The sequence below is a fragment of the Gymnoscopelus braueri genome (genome assembly GCF_963280865.1).
Source record: "Gymnoscopelus braueri genome assembly, chromosome: 18".
Lineage (NCBI taxonomy): Eukaryota > Metazoa > Chordata > Actinopteri > Myctophiformes > Myctophidae > Gymnoscopelus > Gymnoscopelus braueri.
Window position 1 is genome coordinate 48,243,381 of NC_137618.1, and position 18,925 is coordinate 48,262,305.

The following is an 18,925-nucleotide window of genomic DNA, read 5'->3' on the forward strand; positions in this document are numbered from 1 at the left end:
GCTATTCAGCCTCATAGTATGTGAGATGAGCTGTGGACAGAAACCCAGACAGGGGGAAAATATGATTCCTTGCATTACAATAGGGCTTTGGGGCTCGGGCCCGGACTATGTTTCTCAGCACCATTGACCATTGGTTGGGTGACATGCCATTTAGTTGCTGTTGGGTGGAAACATTGTATGTCCAAAACCTTTACTTTTCAGGAAATCTAAAAAAAATAACCTGTGTTCCAATGGATCCAATGTAGGTATTATTTAGTCACAGATCTACAAGCTCACGTGTTGCATCATGATGCATTGTGAGTGTGTACATCTGCTAATGTTGCTACTTTTGTGACACAGTGGTATGACAAAGTAGGGCATTTGAATTTCCCAGCACCATTGATGCCAAAATGTAATGGACCTAATGACCTTCAGTGGACCTTAATGGAAACGAGCTCTGAGCTTATCTGGGTTATCCTTGTAGCATTATTTTGTATAAATCTGTGCCACCGTGCCTTTTTTTTGACAAACTGACAAATTGATTGAATAAAGTATTCAATCAATACATTTATTAGAGCTGGTTCCATGAGCACACACATTCAAACGGGAGCGTACCTATGTTCCCTTAAGCTCGCATCACCAGTCTTTCCACCTCGGAGGAAAGCCTGGTCTGCGTTACTAAAGACCCATATGATCCGGTCTAGGCCACGCCTACTGAAAAAAAAAAAAAAAAGAATCCTCTTTCCGGATTCTGCCCATCCGGTTTTGCGGTGCCGCTTTGTTTTGGTTCCCCAATCCCTATTTAAATGGAATAGAATTTCCCCGTGGGATAATACAGACGCTAAATAGTCTCCGGATAGTGCACGCACATTTACATTTTAAAAAATAAGCTAAACTATGCCGCATCAAGGATTTTATTAGGACGGACCTATTTGGGGGTGAGACGTCTTTCCGGTTCTGCCCATCCGGCCACTTTTTTTTTTTTTACTTCCGCTCCCGACCGGGTCATATACCCGAAAAGGAATGCTGCCCAGGCTAATGTTCCCTCACAAGTTAAAACTAACACGAACCCCAACCCTAACTCTATCTAACTAACCCCAAGCCTAATCCTAAACTGAGAGAACATAGGGCTGAGGAAACATAGGCATGACCTCATTCAAACTGCCGTTATTTGAAATGGATCATTATTATTTTAACCGGCGAAAAACAGAGACCATTTATGGGATACGGAATTTAACATTTTTATTAGAACGTGTCCCATACAGTGTTTTTGATGCAGCAAACTATTACAACATTTGTTTAACTAATATAGATATTTTCATGGCCAACTCCTAAAAAAAGATAAGGAAAAAAAACCTGTTCACTAGGGGTGTGCCGATACACTAAATTCACGATACGATACGATACACGATATTGAGCTCACAATATCGATACGATATATGGCACTTTTTTATCATGAAAATATATGGGGGGAAAAAAAGCAAATGCAAACAAATACTTCTGTTTTTGCATTATTATTATTGCAAAAAAGCGTTAAAAAAAATCGAAAAGATACCTATCGTCACGAAAACGTATCGCGATATATCGTATAAGTATATCAGCTGGGTCAGCTTGCCATAACTCCAGGACAAGAAATATGCCTGAGTTAAGTATAAGTACAGTATCTGAGATTAATACTTTTTTGTTCCGTTTTAAGCATTACTGACACTATCTACATGAATTAAGTATGGTATGAAAATTTTCTTTTAATTTAACCAAGTATCCTATAATAGCATAACTAATTTACGTCTTTTTATATTTATGTCTGACATTTGTAACAACAAAACCGCTTGAAAATTGGCGGAAATTAAATTCAGCAAGTTATGATTGTGTGCATAGATCTCCTGCTTCAATAGACATACATTGGGCATGAGTGCATTAGGAAGCATGGCTAGACCCAGCACGACGACGCTCCAATGAACAGCAGTGGCAAATGAGGTATCTACGTGTATTTATCTGTGGGGTTTGACACCCTGGAATTGCTTTCTGTCATCTTCCCCACAGTTCAGAGGTACGGTATCAGCTGTGGCAGGTTGGTTGGCCACGTGTGCATCCATCCTCATCCTCAGAGACACACATATGAGATGCCTGCTGTGACTGGTGGGCATCTCCCCCACAATTTCCCATGTGTCTGTCTCTTCGTAGTACCGCTCAATGGTGTCGTGATACCTGCATGGAGAGAGACCAGTAACCATGAACAATGTCTGGTGTGGATACACAGCAGTGGTGTAAAGAAACTAAGTACATTTACTCAAGTACTGTACTTAAGTACACTTTTGAGGATTTTTTACTTTACTGGAGTATTTCCCATTTTCTATACTTTTACTTTTACTTCTACAAATATTGTACTTTTACTCCACTACAATTATTTGAAAACTTTAGTTACTAGTTACTTTGCAGATATAAATTATGATATTATGGAACATACATTAACCACTTTAGCCCTATTTTATACAGAGGCTATTTGAAAATAGCTGATCTACAAGCTCACAACGCATCACGATGCGACGTGTTGTGAGCTTGTAGATCTGCTATTTTCAAACATTTTAGTACTTTTACTTTTGGTACTTTAAGTATATTTTGATGCCAATACTTTTGTACTTTTACTGAAGTTAATTTTGAATTCTGGACTTTTACTTGTAACAGAGTATTTCTATTTTGCAGTATTGGTACTTTTACTTAAGTAAAGACTTTGAGTACTTTTTCCACCCCTGATACACAGCCATTTTATCCCAGGCTTTCATGGAGGAGCAGCCTCTTACCTCTTCAAGTCCTCATAGTACAGCCCTCCTACTACATATATCTTTCCTTCGACAACAGCCACGGCAGGACAGTGGCGTCGCTTTTTCATGGGGGCACACGTGGTCCACTGGTTGGTTTTGGGGTTGTAGCACTCTACATGACTTGTGGCATATGTTGAAACCTCACCAATCTCACCACCTATTAATACAAATGAAATAAAAAGGATAGTGGCTGTTGGTGGGCGCCGTTATGTGTTCACAAACTAAGTCGAAGTGAGTGTATTATGGGACTAACAACCAATAAGAACAGGAATTATACCTATAACGTAGATCTTCCCGTTGAGTGTACAGGCAGCTGGTTCAGTACGTTTCATCTGCATAGGAGCAACTTTTGTCCACACAGATGATTTTGGATCATACGCGTACACCTGTGCCATTCCATCACCATCTAGATTGAATAAAACACAATAATAACACATCTTTGGACATGCAAGTGATACGTTTTGGTTAAAACTAAAAGTGTTTTGTTAAAACATTTAAATCTCTATATTGTAATGGTAAACATTGCTATAGTGTTTGTTCAGTAACAGGGGTCTCCCTATTTCTCCAGCTCTTTAATAAGCAGTGTGTTTGTACACACAGACCAGAAATCTTACATAGTCGAGCTTTAATACTTATGTTAACAAAACAATATCACTAACCCTACCTTTAACCATTATGCTTTACATACATTTAATGCAAAAAACTAAATAAAAAACAACACCACCACAACCTCTTGAAACCCAGCAAGCTGAAAGCTATACTGTAGGTGCATAAACATGCTCCATACCAATAACATAGATCAGTCCATCTAGTGTGACTACAGCAGGACTGGCAATGACAGTTTTCATATCTGGCATTCTGACAGACTCCAGGAGCTGCCAGGCGTTGGTTTTGGGGTTGTAGCGCTCCACTGTGTCACTCATATCGATATCCCCGATGCCACCCACTGCAAACACATAGCCGTCCAGCATCACCATGCCTATGGACCATGGTGGCGCGTGGAAGAAAAAGAAAAACAGGATTCAAATTGATGACTATGGTTATATGCAGCCTCAGTGGTGGAAAGTAAGCACATTTACCCAATTTGAGGCAACAATCCTTAGCAGCTTAGCAGTTATTTCAAGACAAAGTTAAATTGAACGTCATGGTTTGACAGTCTTACTGAATGCACAGCGCGCCTCATTCATGGGAGCCATCTCCAACCATGAGTCATGAGAACGGTCATAGCACCACATCTTCCTACTGACTGATTCATCATCGAAACATCCTCCAGCCAAATACAAAGTAGAGCCTATGTTGGGAGAAGAGCAGAATTAAAACAACGAGTTATGCCTTGATTGTTAAAGAAATGAAGATTTTCAGAGCTCAAAATCCATTGCAATTAAAGATAACATGACATCTTTACTGTGGTGTCACCACTTAACAGTCCTAAACAACTGTATTCTGAGCCCAGCTTAAATCTGTACACGCACTACATTTAAAAAAATAATAATTTGGGAATCTGGAAGCGTCACACTACACGACAGGATACTATCAGGGCTGCCAAGTCCCACCCTTTGAGAGTGAGAGTCAAGCAATTTAACCTCTTCTCACGCCACACTTGCCATTCACACACAAATTTCACTTCTATGTAGTATTTCCATAACTTGCTGCTTGCCGTTAACGCCGTAGTTCGAGGGCAGGCGTGCTTTCAAATGCCACCACAAACTAGTCAAAATCCAAAGCACTGTTTCCATTGGCTCATCGTCCCGCGACTTATTTTCAAATAGCCTCTGTATAAAATAGGGCTAAAGTGGTTAATGTATGTTTCATAATATCATAATTTATATCTGCAAAGTAATTAGTAACTATGACAACATACACACTAGCGCGCTGCACGGTTATATGATATCAAGGCGATGAAGATACTTAAATATTAAATGTATTTGTATTACATAAACTGCAGACCGTCTGCCACTCTAAGTTCTTTTAGATTACCTTTTACTAAAGAACAGGAGAACTGTCTTTGTCCTTTTGATAAAGATTAACTGCAGGTGCGGTGGTCTCGAAAAACATAAAGATAGGCTGACAAGGAGACTCGCTCACTGCATGAAAGTATAGGAAAAACTCCTTAGACGAGACTTTCTTTATTTTATGATGCCCATAGTGTGCTCGGTGCTCAGTGAATTAAAAAGCAAAACGTTTTCAGTCCTCCCAGGACCTTCGTCAGTGCTATAATGTATATAATTATAGCACTGACGAAGGTCCTGGGAGGACTGAAAACGTTTTGCTTTTTAATTCACTGAGCACCGAGCACACTATGGGCATCATAAAATAAAGAAAAACATTTTCTTTAAGTCTCGTCTAAGGAGTTTTTCCTATACTTTCATGCAGTGAGCGAGTCTCATTGTCAGCCTAAGATTACCTTTTACAAAATGATGTCCCTTTCTCTTCTGGTCGATTTTCCAATGAATGGATGAGGCATCGCCACGCTTTTTAGTCTCATTTATTTGCAGAAACTAAATTGTAGGATCATATTAAAGTAGGTCTATGCCACCCATCTTAATAATATAATGTAAATAGAGTAGCCCACTAAATATAAATGTTAGAGGTGACTGGGGAGTCACTATATGACGCCTCATCTTTCAAATTAATTAACATGCCTCATCTTTCTAATTAATTAACATGCAAAGGTGCCTCATCATCGTCTTGGGTCATCTTTCTGCTATTGCAGCTATTGTTATGTAAGTACATCAAATGACATGTGAATGCATATGAGGTGAGTCACTATAACGCCTCACCATCGTCTTAAGTCATCTTTCCAATGCATTAACATGCTAAGGTGCAGCTATTGTTATTTAAGTTAATCAATTGGATAGAGGCAAGTCGCTATAAGTTAAAACAAACACAAAATCAAGACCTTGAAACTGCTTGAATTAAAGAGGCCCATAATCTCAGAGTTTGAACCTTTGAACCTCTGAACAAAACAAAGACATACCATTTATTTTTTGATATTATTGTTCTGTTTCTAATCTTGTTACAGTATCACAGAGAAGAAATATGGTGTTGAGCAAAGTTGCTTTTCATTATGTTAAGAGTTACTGATCATGCTGATGCTGTATGTTATTAAAGTATTTTTTGTATTCATTGACATTTTATAAATAGGCTGAATGTTTTTCTTTGTTACAATCATTTTAATTTCTACTCGTTGTGGTCAATTTTTAACACTGGATATAAAATAGCCGGAAACAGTTTTTTAAATTGCAAAAATAATTGGGTGGAGAGGCTGCCTCAATAATGACAGAATAAGACTGAATAATGACATCTGACAGTCAGTCTAATCCTAATGTAGACTTGGACCCGGTGTATTATAATATTTCTAGCAATTGATAATATTTCTGGCATGTTCCCTATTCAGAGTAAAGCAGAGAGAGAGCACGAGGAGGCCGACAGTGCAAGGAGAGCAGCTGGCATCACAACAGTCTTAATGTTAATTTAAATTGAGATATTCCTTTAAATCGACGTTAAAAAAGGGTATGCGGCTATAAGCATCCCCTCCTTTAAGTCTCACTCCTAACTTTTCCTGAAACTTGGCAGCCCTGGGATACTCTTATAAGTTTCTCTCATGAGAATATTCTAAACATGCACACACTACAAGATTTTAAAATGATGGGGCATCACACGCATCACAAGATTTTATTCAGATTATCGGGCTTGCCGGAACAACCCAAACGCAGCATCTCGAGCCATTTAATCCCATGTGATCAAATGCAGAAGTAGCTGACGTAATACCATGCCACATAGCAACAAGCCTCAGCTGTCAAACACACCCACCACTCAAAAAAAAGAAGAAGCTCAACACATTCATTTCACGTTTGTCTCCTCTCGTCTCTCTCACGGTCGACTCACCTGCAGTGTTGATTTCGTCGACTAAAACTATGACGAAAAATGTTTGTCCGCTCCCTTTTTTCTCTGACGAAAACTACATACAAACTAAATAAAAACTAAGCTATGATGACTAAAACTACGACTAAATATTTTGACAATTCCGTCAACAAATAAAAACTAGACTAAAATGTTAGGGAGGGACTAGTGGAGAATTTTTATTTTATGTTTGGTTGCGCTCAGGTGTTGAGCTCTGAAAATAGCAGATCTACAAGCTCACAACGCGTCGTGCTGCGACGCGTTGTGAGCTTGTAGATCTGCTATTTTCAGCATGCAACCAAGTGTAAAATCAGCCATTACGACGCCATCAAGGCACCGCCAAAATACATTATAGTCGACTAAATCAACTGTAGATTTAGTCGACTATAATTTTACATTTAGTCAACTAAAACGAGACAAAAACTAAAACATTTCAGATGACTAAAATATGACTAAAACTAAAAGGATTTTATTGAAAAGACTAAATCAAAATTTGACGTCAAAATCAACACTGCTCACCTGATACAACCAGACCAGACAAACACACATGTGAGGGCAGACATCCCAGAGTCCTCCATTGACGTGTCAGGGGATCAAAGCATGCAAGGCTGAGAGGCAGGTCCTCATCGTCAGCGTCTCCTCCCACCATCACTATCACTTCACGCACTGGGTAGTCACAGCACAGTGAAAGATTACCATGGCACAAATCACCAGTCGTTAAATGAATCCTGGAGAAAATTGGTCTACATTTGAAAGTTATAGTTAAAGCTGCACTATGAAACTTTCTTGTTCCACCCCAGATTTGAATCGGGGTCTCCTGCCTCCCAAGTGCTGACATTTTTACCACTGAGCCAATAGAGCCTGCCTGCTTGCTCAGGGGAGGAATTAAATTTTCGTGTCAAACCAGAAACAGGATGGTGTTTAAAGTTGTGTCCAACATAGACACAGGATCTAAATGTCTCAATAGAAGAGCAGGGAGACCAAATACAACCACCCCAGTTGTATAAATTATAATGTATTAACATATTCGACCATACAGATTGTACAAAATAACATTTTATTCAGTTAAAAAGGTGACATAATATAGCTTTAACTAAAACTCAAAAATCTACATCAAAGCTTGAATTGTAAAATAATAAAATGATGCAATACTAATTATGAATCCCACCCGAAGAGCAAACTAAACTCTTGACAAATCCCAAAAATGCCACACCAAAAATAATTAAAATAAATGCTATAGAGCACCGAAGTCTGACGTCACTGCCACTAGAGGGCACTGTTCCACGGGTTTGTGGCTTTATTTTTTGTGTTGAAATACCCATTTGGGAATCTTAGATCACGTCATATAAGAACTGTGTTCCAAACATAAACACACCACCCTGGCGTTTTTGTCAGGGGGGTGGCTCTGCGTCGTTTATGATATTCATTCATATTTGATACAGGCTGTTTCTGGCAAAAATTGAATGAATTCTGCCTTAAAAGTCTTAAGAACTACTACTTCCGGGTCTGAAATCACTGTCCCCTCAGCAGCCGCGTTCATGGGAAATGTAGTCTTTGGGTTGTTTGACTCGTTTCTAGTGTTTATATTGTGTTACTCTTTGGGTAAATGTGTACATTTACACCTTCAGTCGATGCTTCATATCCATATGAGTAAAAACGCCAGGGTGGTGTGTTTATTTTTGGAACACAGTTCTTATATGAAGCGAGCTAAGATTCCCCAATGAGGATATCAATACAAAAAGTAAAGCCATGAACCTGCAGAAAGCGCCCTCTACTGGCAGTGACGTCAGGACTTCGGTGCTCTATTGACTAATCGAGGAATTTGTCTTGGCACTGGAAACTCCTCTTTGGATAAAAGCGCTATATAAATGCACCATTTACCATTTACCAGTAACAGCATGCATGCGTGTGTGAGGCAGGGTACCTGTGGACCAGCGTTGCTGTGCTCTGTGGCTGAAGGGCAGCAGATTGTGGTTCTTGGCCTCAGAGAGGAGCCTCTGACAGCCCTGGGATTCTTTCACCACGTCCAGACACTCCATCACATCATGGACGTAGGAGGGGCTGATAAAAGGCAGACGGATCTGTTCCAGCACCTAAAAGAACAAACAGAACATTGATTATATATAGACTCATCTGGAGATTCGGTGAACAGCATTAACCACTTGAACCCCAGCATCCACACTCTGGGGAGGACATTAGACAAACATAGCAGATCTACAAGCTCACAACGTGAGCTTGTAGATCTGCTAAATTTGAAGAAGGGGTTTGGTGTAGACGGAAAAAAATAACTGTCCAAGTACAGAGCCAACTCAGGTCCAGTTTAAGTGGTTAAACATTGTCTTCAAATCTCTGCTTCAGGAAAAGGTGAGGAAACAAATATGTACATATGCCACCATGTAATACTTGGGGTGTAGAGTAAATCAATATATATTGAAAAATGTTGATCAATCAATCAAAATGAGCAAAAAACTATTGGAATCATGACCTTAAAATTGAAAATCTAAGTAAGTAAGTTAAAGTTGGATGAAGTTGAAACTCTAATTGCTATCAAGAGCTTGAATGGTGGCACCTTCTGTTGAAAAAAATGCAGACTGCAGTGGGTAGCTTGTCTAAAAAAGAATATTGCCCAATCTTTTACACTCCATATACTGGAGATGTGACAAATAAACTGAAGTTGAAGGTAAAGGTAAAAGAATAGCCATGTACCTGTCAAACTACTTCAAAAGAGTGAGAAACGCCCACGGGCACAACACCAGAGGGAGCTCCACTGATCTCATTCCCCTCAGATTCAGCACAAACATGGGGATGAATTCATTCTATAAAGAATACATGACATGGATGCACCTGGGACGTATCATCAGTGTTGTAGCCTGGGGTCATAGGGTGTTTCGGGTCTCGCAACATACACCCTCGCCCAGGTGACCCAGCCGGGGTTGATCAAGCCCCAACTTACGTCCCAGGTAGCTACCCACGGTCAGTCCTATAGGTAAAGACAGGGCCAATCAGTTCGCTTCTCCAGAACTACTCTGGCGGAACTCGGGGGAGGCTCTGGCACGTGGAGGGGCTAGGCTCTGGGTGTGGCCTCCTGGCCGGTCTCCTCCTTCGTCTCACCAGGTCCAGGACCTGAGCGCTGTACCAGATCCTCTGCACCATCCCGATCCAAACATTTCCTTCTGGCGTGATGGTTCCTTGGGCCGATACCATAAATTGGGCCGTCTACTGGTATTAGCTCCACATGCGGTTTGCTTGAATGGCCTTCCTAAAGGCCTCACCATGGGTTTGTTGGGCTTCTTCCTCACGGAAGACACAGGCTGGGGCACTAACCCATACTGCTCCCGGTATGCCTACATTCCGGCTGTCACCCGGCTATCCGGTGGTCACCAAACTATTCCTGGTTGTCACATAGTCTAATTCCTATGAGCCACGGTCAGTCCTATAGGGAAGACAGGGCTACTATTATGTCACCAAAATGTGGAATGCCCTACCACCAGCCATCAACAAGTGTGACTCCATACCCTCCTTTAAAACCGGTTTAAAAGATTACCTGTCTGCAACTTGCAACTGGACCTAGACAAGTCTTCTAGCTTGTCAAAATAAATTACCCCCACACACAGTTTTTCTGTACATATACTTTTATTGCTCCTACAGTAGTATTGGTGATTTCTTGTTTGTGTCCTTGTGTCCTTTTATGTCTTGATGAATTGAACACATCACAAGAAATATAAACACATTTCAGGTCACAACGCGTCGCATTGCGGCACCTTCTTTGGAAACAACTGCTCTAGAAAATCAGGTGAAACGCTGAGAAGGGACTGACCTTTTCAAAACTATGTATGTGGGTGGGACACTTGTTCAGCCACAGCATGGCAGCCTCCATCACCATCTCCTCTTTAAGGACATTGAGATCGTCACTGGCAAGGATCTCCGTCAGTTTGTCCACAGAGAGAGAGAGGAACGCTTCCTAGGGGCAGAAAAAAAGTAGAAAAGTAGAAAAAAGAGACCATTTGATACAGATCTGATTACCGTAACTCAGTGGCACGTTCACACTTTATTGACTGGGGTGGCCCTCTTAGGGCGTGCAGGCGACAGAACAGCATTAATTGACATTTTTGCCTCTCGACTATATCTACTTAAAAAACTAAAATTAGTGTCTTATTGTGTTTAACATTTTTGTAAATAATAGCCTTTTTTCCCTTCCATTTCAAATCATTACACGCAAATCAACGTTGTATATGGAATGAACGGAAGATACACGGATTCATGCAGCATGAATACAATAGGCTAGATATTAAAGTTTAATTGAAAAGATGGCAACATGAGTGTGTGGCAATAGATAAGAATAAAAATAGTTTCAAGCGGACCAAAGTCTGAGGAAGAGCCTGGCCGGCTCGAAACGTTACCACTTGTAAACGTATTTGGGAGCAGCAATTGGTGTGCGGACTCTTTTTTTATTCTCATCTATTGTTACTGTTTTTGGTCTAGCACCCAACCTAGTAGGTTTGGATGTGTGTCTTTTGGCTGTTTTTCAGTTTTTCTTTCAACATGAGTGTGGCACCATTCTAATCTTTCAGAGCACATAATTTATTCATGGTCGGCCATTTTCTATATTCATGTTTTGAATTCATGCATTCAAATGAACCCCATGTAAAGACCATGAGTCATGACTATAACCCGGTTCTTTACAGTGTTGAATTTGAGTAGCCACAACCATAGCCTTTGGCAATGAAACTACTTCTGACCGTCATTTTTGTCTTCAGGAAATGCAAATACTAGTAAAGTAATACTAAAACATTTTAACTTAACCACTTAAACCCCATATGGTTGAGCAGAGTCTCTCAGGGCTCTATACTAGTGTATTTTCTGATTTCTGTTATTGTGGGGAAAGTTTTCGCAGAAAATAGCCGATCGACAAGCTCACAACGCGTCGATCTGCCATTTTCTGAGAAAGCTTTCCCCACAATACGGATGCTGGGGTTTAAGTGGTTAAGTACAGTACTAAAGTAAATGTACTTAGTTACTGTCAAACAAGTTGGGAAATGTATGGAACGGATGCCTCAATAGGCTCAAATTATGCACAGCAGCCATATTGGAAAGAAATTGGGCCGCTTCCTTACTTCCATCACAGGTCTTACCAATTATACTAACGAAGGCTCTGTTCCATTCTGGTCAAACAGTCAGGGTGCTGATATTGTGCATGGTGGCTCACTGGAAACACTCTGCTACACCAGTGGCCAGTGGGTCTCAAATGGTTCCTTGAAGGGGTCCCAAATGGGCTCTAACGGGTGTTTAACTCCTCTGAGAGTGTACAAATGAACAGAGTTATGGGGGTCCTTGAAATTTTAAAGTTTGAGAACCACTGTGGTACACTAAATGGAACAGAGCCTTCATTAGAATCATTGGTAACACCTGTGCAGGAAGTAAGGAAGAGGCCTAATTTCTTTCCAATATGGCTGCTGTGCATAGAGCCAATCTCTGACCTGCTGGTAGATGACGCTGAAGTGTTCCAGAAGGTAATCCATGCTGCTTTTCTCCAACATCTGACAGGAGTAAGCCTCAGCCAAGCAGTGAATGGCTACACAGTTGTTCTCGTCCATGTGACTCTCCATGTAATGACAGCAGGCCTCTTGAACAGCTGTGACATTCAGCAAGTTTGATGCTGCTAGCAGGGCCTAGATCAAATAAACCATTGGTTCTCAAAGTGGGGTCCGGGGACCCCCAGGGGTCCTTGAGGGAGTTCCAGGGGGTCCCCAGCTAAATGATGGATAGTTAGGAACCAAATGGACCCTTATGGGTCTGTAACTCTGAGAGTGTACAAATGGACCCTAACGGGTCCATTTGGTTCCATTTGTACACTCTCAGAGTTAAATGAACATTGATTTTACAATATGAATTGGGGTCCCAGAGATAGAAATGCCATAAAATAGGGGTCCGTAGCCAAACTGGGGGTCCTTCAATTAAAATGGTTGAGAATTGACTGCTAGAGCTGTAAAAATCATCTCTTCTGGGGGGGTCCGTGGCATATCTTTTCAAATAAGTGTCAATTTGGGGGTCCTTGACATGAAAAAGTTTGAGAACCACTGAAATAAACAACATATTGTTACTGTCGGGCAGAAACCTCATATCTCCACAATTCAACGTTTTCTTTTGTTTTCATGAATTAATGCCCTACTTCGTCATACTACAGTGTCACACAAAAGTAGCAAAAATAGGTGATCTACAAGCTCATCTTCATCAGGTCAGTATCAGTTTTAGTTTTGTCCATTGTCATAAAATATAAAATAAAAAACTTCTCCATATTTCAACCTGTGTCGTTTGTTGTTGTTAAATAATACCCTATACTTTGTCATACTTCAGTGTCACACAAAATGTTTTACCAAAAATGTTTATCTGTGGAACAGAGGGGCAGGGCTTAAGCAATTACAGCCTGTCCCTATTGGCCTTGTAAGAGCACCCACCAAGTTTGGGGCGTTTAGCACGCTGGGATCTGGAGTTATGGCTGTTTAAAGCCCAGTCAATGGGAACACAGAGGGAGTGGGGCAATGGTGCGCCGTGGTCCCTGGGTTGGCTATTCTGATGGCAGACCCCTGATCAGGTGGGGTGAGTGTGGTGCGGATCGGAGCAACGTTGCGCCTCGCAGGTCCACATGTTACGTTTGTGAGGTCCACCAACCCACTAGGCAATTTTAATATATAGAAGGATATTGAACCAATGAAAAGTATTATTAAGAGCTTGTGATTAAATAATAACTACATTGGATCCATTGGAACAGACTTTTTTTCCCCTGAGAAAACAACAGTTTTGGACATATACCGTACAAGGTTTCCACCTGACTGTGACGATATGTTTTAAGCAAAAAAGATCAAAATTGAAGATGATCATAATACAATACCTGCACATTTGTTGTGGAGATGACCACCGTTGATGTGTAGGCAAAGGTCAGCAGCATGTCAACCATCTGAGGTTCCACTCCATTGAGGATCACCCTCTCCTGTTTGGACTCCATCAAGTCCATTGTAAACATTGCCTGTGCAGGTTGAAAAGGTTATTGGTTGACTTAGAAGATTTTTTTACTCCTCAGATACTTTTTAATTTAATACCTAAAGAAAAGAAAGAAAGAAAGAAAATAAAGAAAACCATTACTGCATCAAAAGTAAACTATACTATAAAAACTGGTCAAACATTGGCCAAATTGTCAAATGGTAAAAGAAAGAGGCAAAAATGCAGAAAATAGCCGTTCTACAAGATCAAGCTTGAAGATCTGCTATTTTCACAATATTTATCTGTGGAACCGAGTCAAACTAAATGCTTGTCAGGGTGGTGGGTCCCCAGTTCAAATATTATTATTTTGGAGGGGTCGCGGTCTGAAAAGGTTGAGAACCACTGGCTTAGAACAGTGATGGGGCCCAAGGACCACTAGTGGGCCGTGAGGATACTGCAAGTGGGCCCCGAAATCATTGGTAAAAACCCAAGATTTTAATCATTAATATAAATACTAAAAGCAACAAATAAATGGCATAGTATTTTTTTTCACTTTAAGACCTTGAAAATTGGTTTTCATTGTTATACCAATAAAAAAACTTAAAAGTATACTATAACGGAACACAATTGATTGATTTTCACCCAGAAAAGTTGATAACCACTACCTTAGAACTCTTCAAGGCAGGGCTGAGCGATATGATTTCAAATCAATGTCATTATTTTGATGTGATTATTCCAAACATTTCCCTCGAAAGTTTCCCTCAAAGAGTGAAGATAGGAGATTTAGCTCACAACGCTTGTAGATAGGCTATATTCATTATTTCTTTTACACCACCATTGTACAACAAAGTATTTAGATCTTAATTGTACCCTTCCTATACCAACCCAGTGTAGATTCATCGAAAACACACATTACTTTTTTCATTCAGTGTAATTTATCTTTTTATATGAAGAAAAAAACACGCATTAGAAGGCCAATATCAGTCACTAGAACCAAGTACAGGTGTTTAAGATGAATCTATTATGGTTATAATGGTGTGTGAAGTTACAATGGGTTCATATAGGAAGGGGATGTGTCTGATAAAATGAATATCAAATATCTAAATAATGAATCAAGGTACTTAACGCTGTCTGGGGTCCTCACAAAAAAGGACCCCAAAACAACACAACACAACACAAAAACACACACACACACACACACACACACACACACACACACACACACACACACACACACACACACACACACACACACACACACACAGTCATCTGAAACTGCTCTGTGCCAGGGACCCCCATACAAGATAGATATCATTTTAGGGGTCCTTCACATGAAAAAGTTTGAGAACCATTGATTTATAGCAACATATATATTTTTTTAACTGTTAGGATTTAGAAGACATGTGTAGAATCCCCCAGAAGCAAAGATTTGAGTTATAAATGTTCGCTTTAAGAATATATATTCAGAGATGTGGACACTTTTTATGATTTTTCACAAAATAGCAGAACTACAAGCTCGTAGCACGGCACTCGTGCCGCGCTACGAGCTTGTATATCTGCTATTTTTTAATAGCCAAAAGAAATCAAAAAATGACACACAGATGCGTTCCCGGTCTTAAAGGGTCAGCAACAGCAGGTCCATAAATGCATTTACCTCAAAGTAAGAGCTAAAGGAGGCTAGAACATTACGGTGAGAGGGGAAGTCCTGTCCCCGACAGCACAGAACCACATCACAGAGAGCATTGTCGAGTCGAAGACGGTTCAGACCCTCCAAGACTTTGTTGGGATGAGTGGTCTCCACAAACACAAAGTTGTCACTGTCCACAGAGGAGAGCGGTACTCTGGTGTCGTCCTCCCGAAGTTCAAAGGCAACATCCATAGGGCAGGGGGGTAAACTGGCATCGACTGGATTCACTTCAGCCATTGCTATACCAGCCTATATGATAGAACGAGAGGATAAGAATGTAAATAGTAAAACAGACTTAAGTTACAACTGTTTTTTTCCTCGTCTATTTTTGATCCCCCCAGAATAGGCATGCTGGGGTTACTGTGTAAAGCTGTGTAAGTTCTGAGATTGAACGTGTGAAAGTCTCTTTATATGTAACTTAATACTTATACCGCACCTTTAATGAACAGAATACTTGTCAGTGTGACAGCAATACGATCACATTATGAGATAGTGTAACCAAGTCCAACATCTAGGGCTGGATATTGCCTACAACCTCACGATAGATACGTATTACGATACAGAGGCCATGATACAATATGTATCGCGATACGCGTTGATTTTGAATACTGTAGTAGTAGTCTCCTACTAAATTTACTTTTGCAGAGTCCTAGACAACCGACTGCCGATGTTTTGACCAATATATTGTCATAAAATGTAAAGTTTCCAAATCAAATCAAAAAACTTAGTTGATAACATTTAAAAGCAAGTAAATAAATAAAAATAAAAATAAAATAACTAATGTTTTGATGGATAAATGCAAAAGATTTAATCATTAATAAATGTAAATGAAATATTCTCTTTACATTTTTTGTTTTGGTCCCAGTCATCCCACTATTTATTTCATTATTATTTTACATAGAGTATTCATTCATTAATTTACTGCTCATTCCTTACCCTCCCGATGTATATCTATCTCTACCTGTCCCAACCATCCTAATCGGCCAATGACTGCTATTAAACAAACACGTTCGCCACATTGATTTGTTTTTAGGTGTCAACGTGAAGTGACAACAACATTCTTACATTCACACGAGAACAAACAAACAGCTTCCCTGAAAACATTAGCCCTGATACGCCATACCTTCACCGGGTGAAACAACACAGCTTCCACCATAGGAATTGCATTAGGGCATTGGTTCTCGAACTTTTTCATGTCAAGGACCCCCAAATGTACTTATTAGCCCGCGGACCCCCATTTGAAAAGATATGCCAGCCCAGGGACCCCCATAAGAGAAGATTTTACGGCTCTAGCAGTGATTCTCAACCATTTTAATTTGAAGGACCCCTAGTTTGACATGCATTAGGGCTACGGACCCCCATGTAATGGCATCTCTATCTCTGTAACCCCAATTGTAATATTGACAATTGTGTGAAGATATATTACTAAGGTACACAAGGTACACATGTAATATTGGCAATTGTGTGAAGTGTGGATATTTCTTTAGCTGTGTTGTAGAGGACAGTGGCCACTACATTTAAGTTATATCCATTTGTGTTGTAGTTGTGTAGTGGCGAGGGCCACTGCATTTTACTGCATTTTACTGCTTTTATTTTATTTTATTTTTGTTTGCTTTATTGTTAAATTGGTTCTAACTGTAATTGTATCCTTGCTCTGTAAAGCACTTTGAGCTGCATTTCATGTCATGAAAGGTGCTATACAAATAAAGTTTATTATTATTATTATTATTAATTCAATTCATATTGTAAAATCAATGTTAATTTAACTCTGAGAGTGTACAAATGGAACCAAATGGACCCGTTAGGGTCTGTAACTCTCAGGGTTACAGACCCATAAGGGTCCATTTGGTTTCTATCCATCATTTAGTTGGGGACCCCCTGGAATCCCCTCAAGTACCCCTGGGGGTCCCCGGACCCCACTTTGAGAACCAATGCATTAGGGAACGCACACATTGTTACATTTAATGGGTTTATTTCGTCATAGCGCTACACATGGTGAAGTATTGTAACGCAGGTCATTGCAACAAACACTGGTCTTGTGAAAAATGAAAACGGGGCCAAATATTCTAAACTTTCCACGATTCTGACAATAATCATATTCTGTGAGACACAGAAACTAGCCGTCTACCCGGAAGACGCCATTGTAACGTTAGCATCCGGGAGCTAACGATGCTACAGGGAGCAGCAGTAACATTACAGTTCAACATTCAGGTCAAAATAGATAGTTTGAATGACAATAAACACGTTGAACACGTTGTGTAATTTGTACCTCGTTTATGAGACGTTTTCCACCATGATGTTTGTTACAAACCACCTAGAAAAACTATAAACTCAACCTTACTTCCGAGTCAAAGTGCTTCGCGCATGCAAATGAAAAAATGGGAGACACTGTTGCCTTAGTTTCGCCCCCTGGTGGATGAGGTGTGTAACTGTCAGTGAATAATGATAGATAGATAGATAGATAGATAGATAGATAGATAGATAGATAGATAGATAGATAGATAGATAGATAGATAGATATTGTGCATATCAGCGTGTTTTCTGTAGTCCTGGAGTTTAACCTAAAATATATATAATATATATGAAAAATGTGTTTCAGAGCTGGTTCCATATAACCACTAAAGCCTATGTGATATATCATTAAAACAATTTACAGAGAGGCAATATTATAAAGTGTTTAATTTTCTCATTCAAATAATCAAATACACAGAACCTTAATGGAAACAAGCCTGTTGGAAACAAATCTGGGTTATCCTTTACCTTTTAGCATTCTTTTGTATAAATCTGTGCCACCATGCCTTGTTTTTGCAAACTGTTAATAAAGTATTCAATCAATCAAATTACTAATCAATCAATCAAATTACTAATTACAACTGATGTATTGCAAACATGAGACTCAGATATGTGCCTTGTGTTTCATATTTGCCCATTTTTTACATGAAATTCTCAGGCAAGGAAAGTCCTTTCTTCATTTATGAAATTGCTTTGCATGATCTGTTATCCTTTATTCTGGCTTCTACTACCATCTAGTGGTGTGTTCAGTACACTGCAAGTGACATTAACGTTGAAGCAACTGCACCTGGGTGCAAACTGCAAATCAAGTTTTGCATCCATGTAGCCCCCCCAAAGGGATGGGCCTACTAGTAGGGGGTACTAAGCACAAAAAATGGCCAAATCGTTACGCGGCGGATAAAAGCATGAAATTTGATACAGATGTCCCTTGGGTCATCCTAAAACATCCTAGAAGGGGTGCCCAAAAAAATCTCAAACAGGAAGTGAGTTATGGACAAAATTCAAAATGGCCATCTAAACTGTTGACCGTTGACTCAAAAGACACCAAAAGAATCTCCAAAAAGCATAAAATTTGGCACACATGTCCCTTGGGTCATCCTAAGACATCCTAGAAGGGGTGCCCAAAGGAATCTGAAACAGGAAGTGAGTTATGGACTAAATTGAAAATGGCCGCCTAGCTTGTCGATTGACTCAAAAGACAACTAAAGAATCTCATAAAAGCATACAATTTGGCACACATGTCCTTTTGGTCATCCTAAGACAT

At 39.9% G+C, this 18,925-nt stretch overlaps 1 protein-coding gene across 2 annotated transcripts; it reads right to left on the bottom strand.

The window, feature by feature from the left end:
* Positions 1-1,054: 1,054 nt before the first annotated feature.
* Positions 1,055-17,695, bottom strand: LOC308106085 (kelch-like protein 21). Of its 2 annotated transcripts, none has more exons than XM_080457102.1 (12): positions 17,639-17,695; positions 15,337-15,618; positions 13,594-13,728; positions 12,182-12,373; positions 10,522-10,665; positions 8,629-8,797; positions 7,224-7,370; positions 3,964-4,092; positions 3,589-3,780; positions 3,079-3,207; positions 2,947-2,958; positions 1,055-2,187 (listed from the first exon to the last, which is right to left on the bottom strand). In XM_080457102.1, the coding sequence occupies exons 2-12, from the start codon at positions 15,604-15,606 to the stop codon at positions 2,084-2,086; spliced, it is 1,623 nt and encodes a 540-aa protein (XP_080313228.1). In that variant the 5' UTR covers positions 15,607-15,618; positions 17,639-17,695; the 3' UTR covers positions 1,055-2,083. The 2 variants fall into 2 exon arrangements, with proteins under 2 accessions (XP_080313228.1, XP_080313227.1); XM_080457101.1 differs by having other exon boundaries at positions 2,781-2,958.
* Between the last annotated feature and the right edge of the window lie 1,230 nt (positions 17,696-18,925).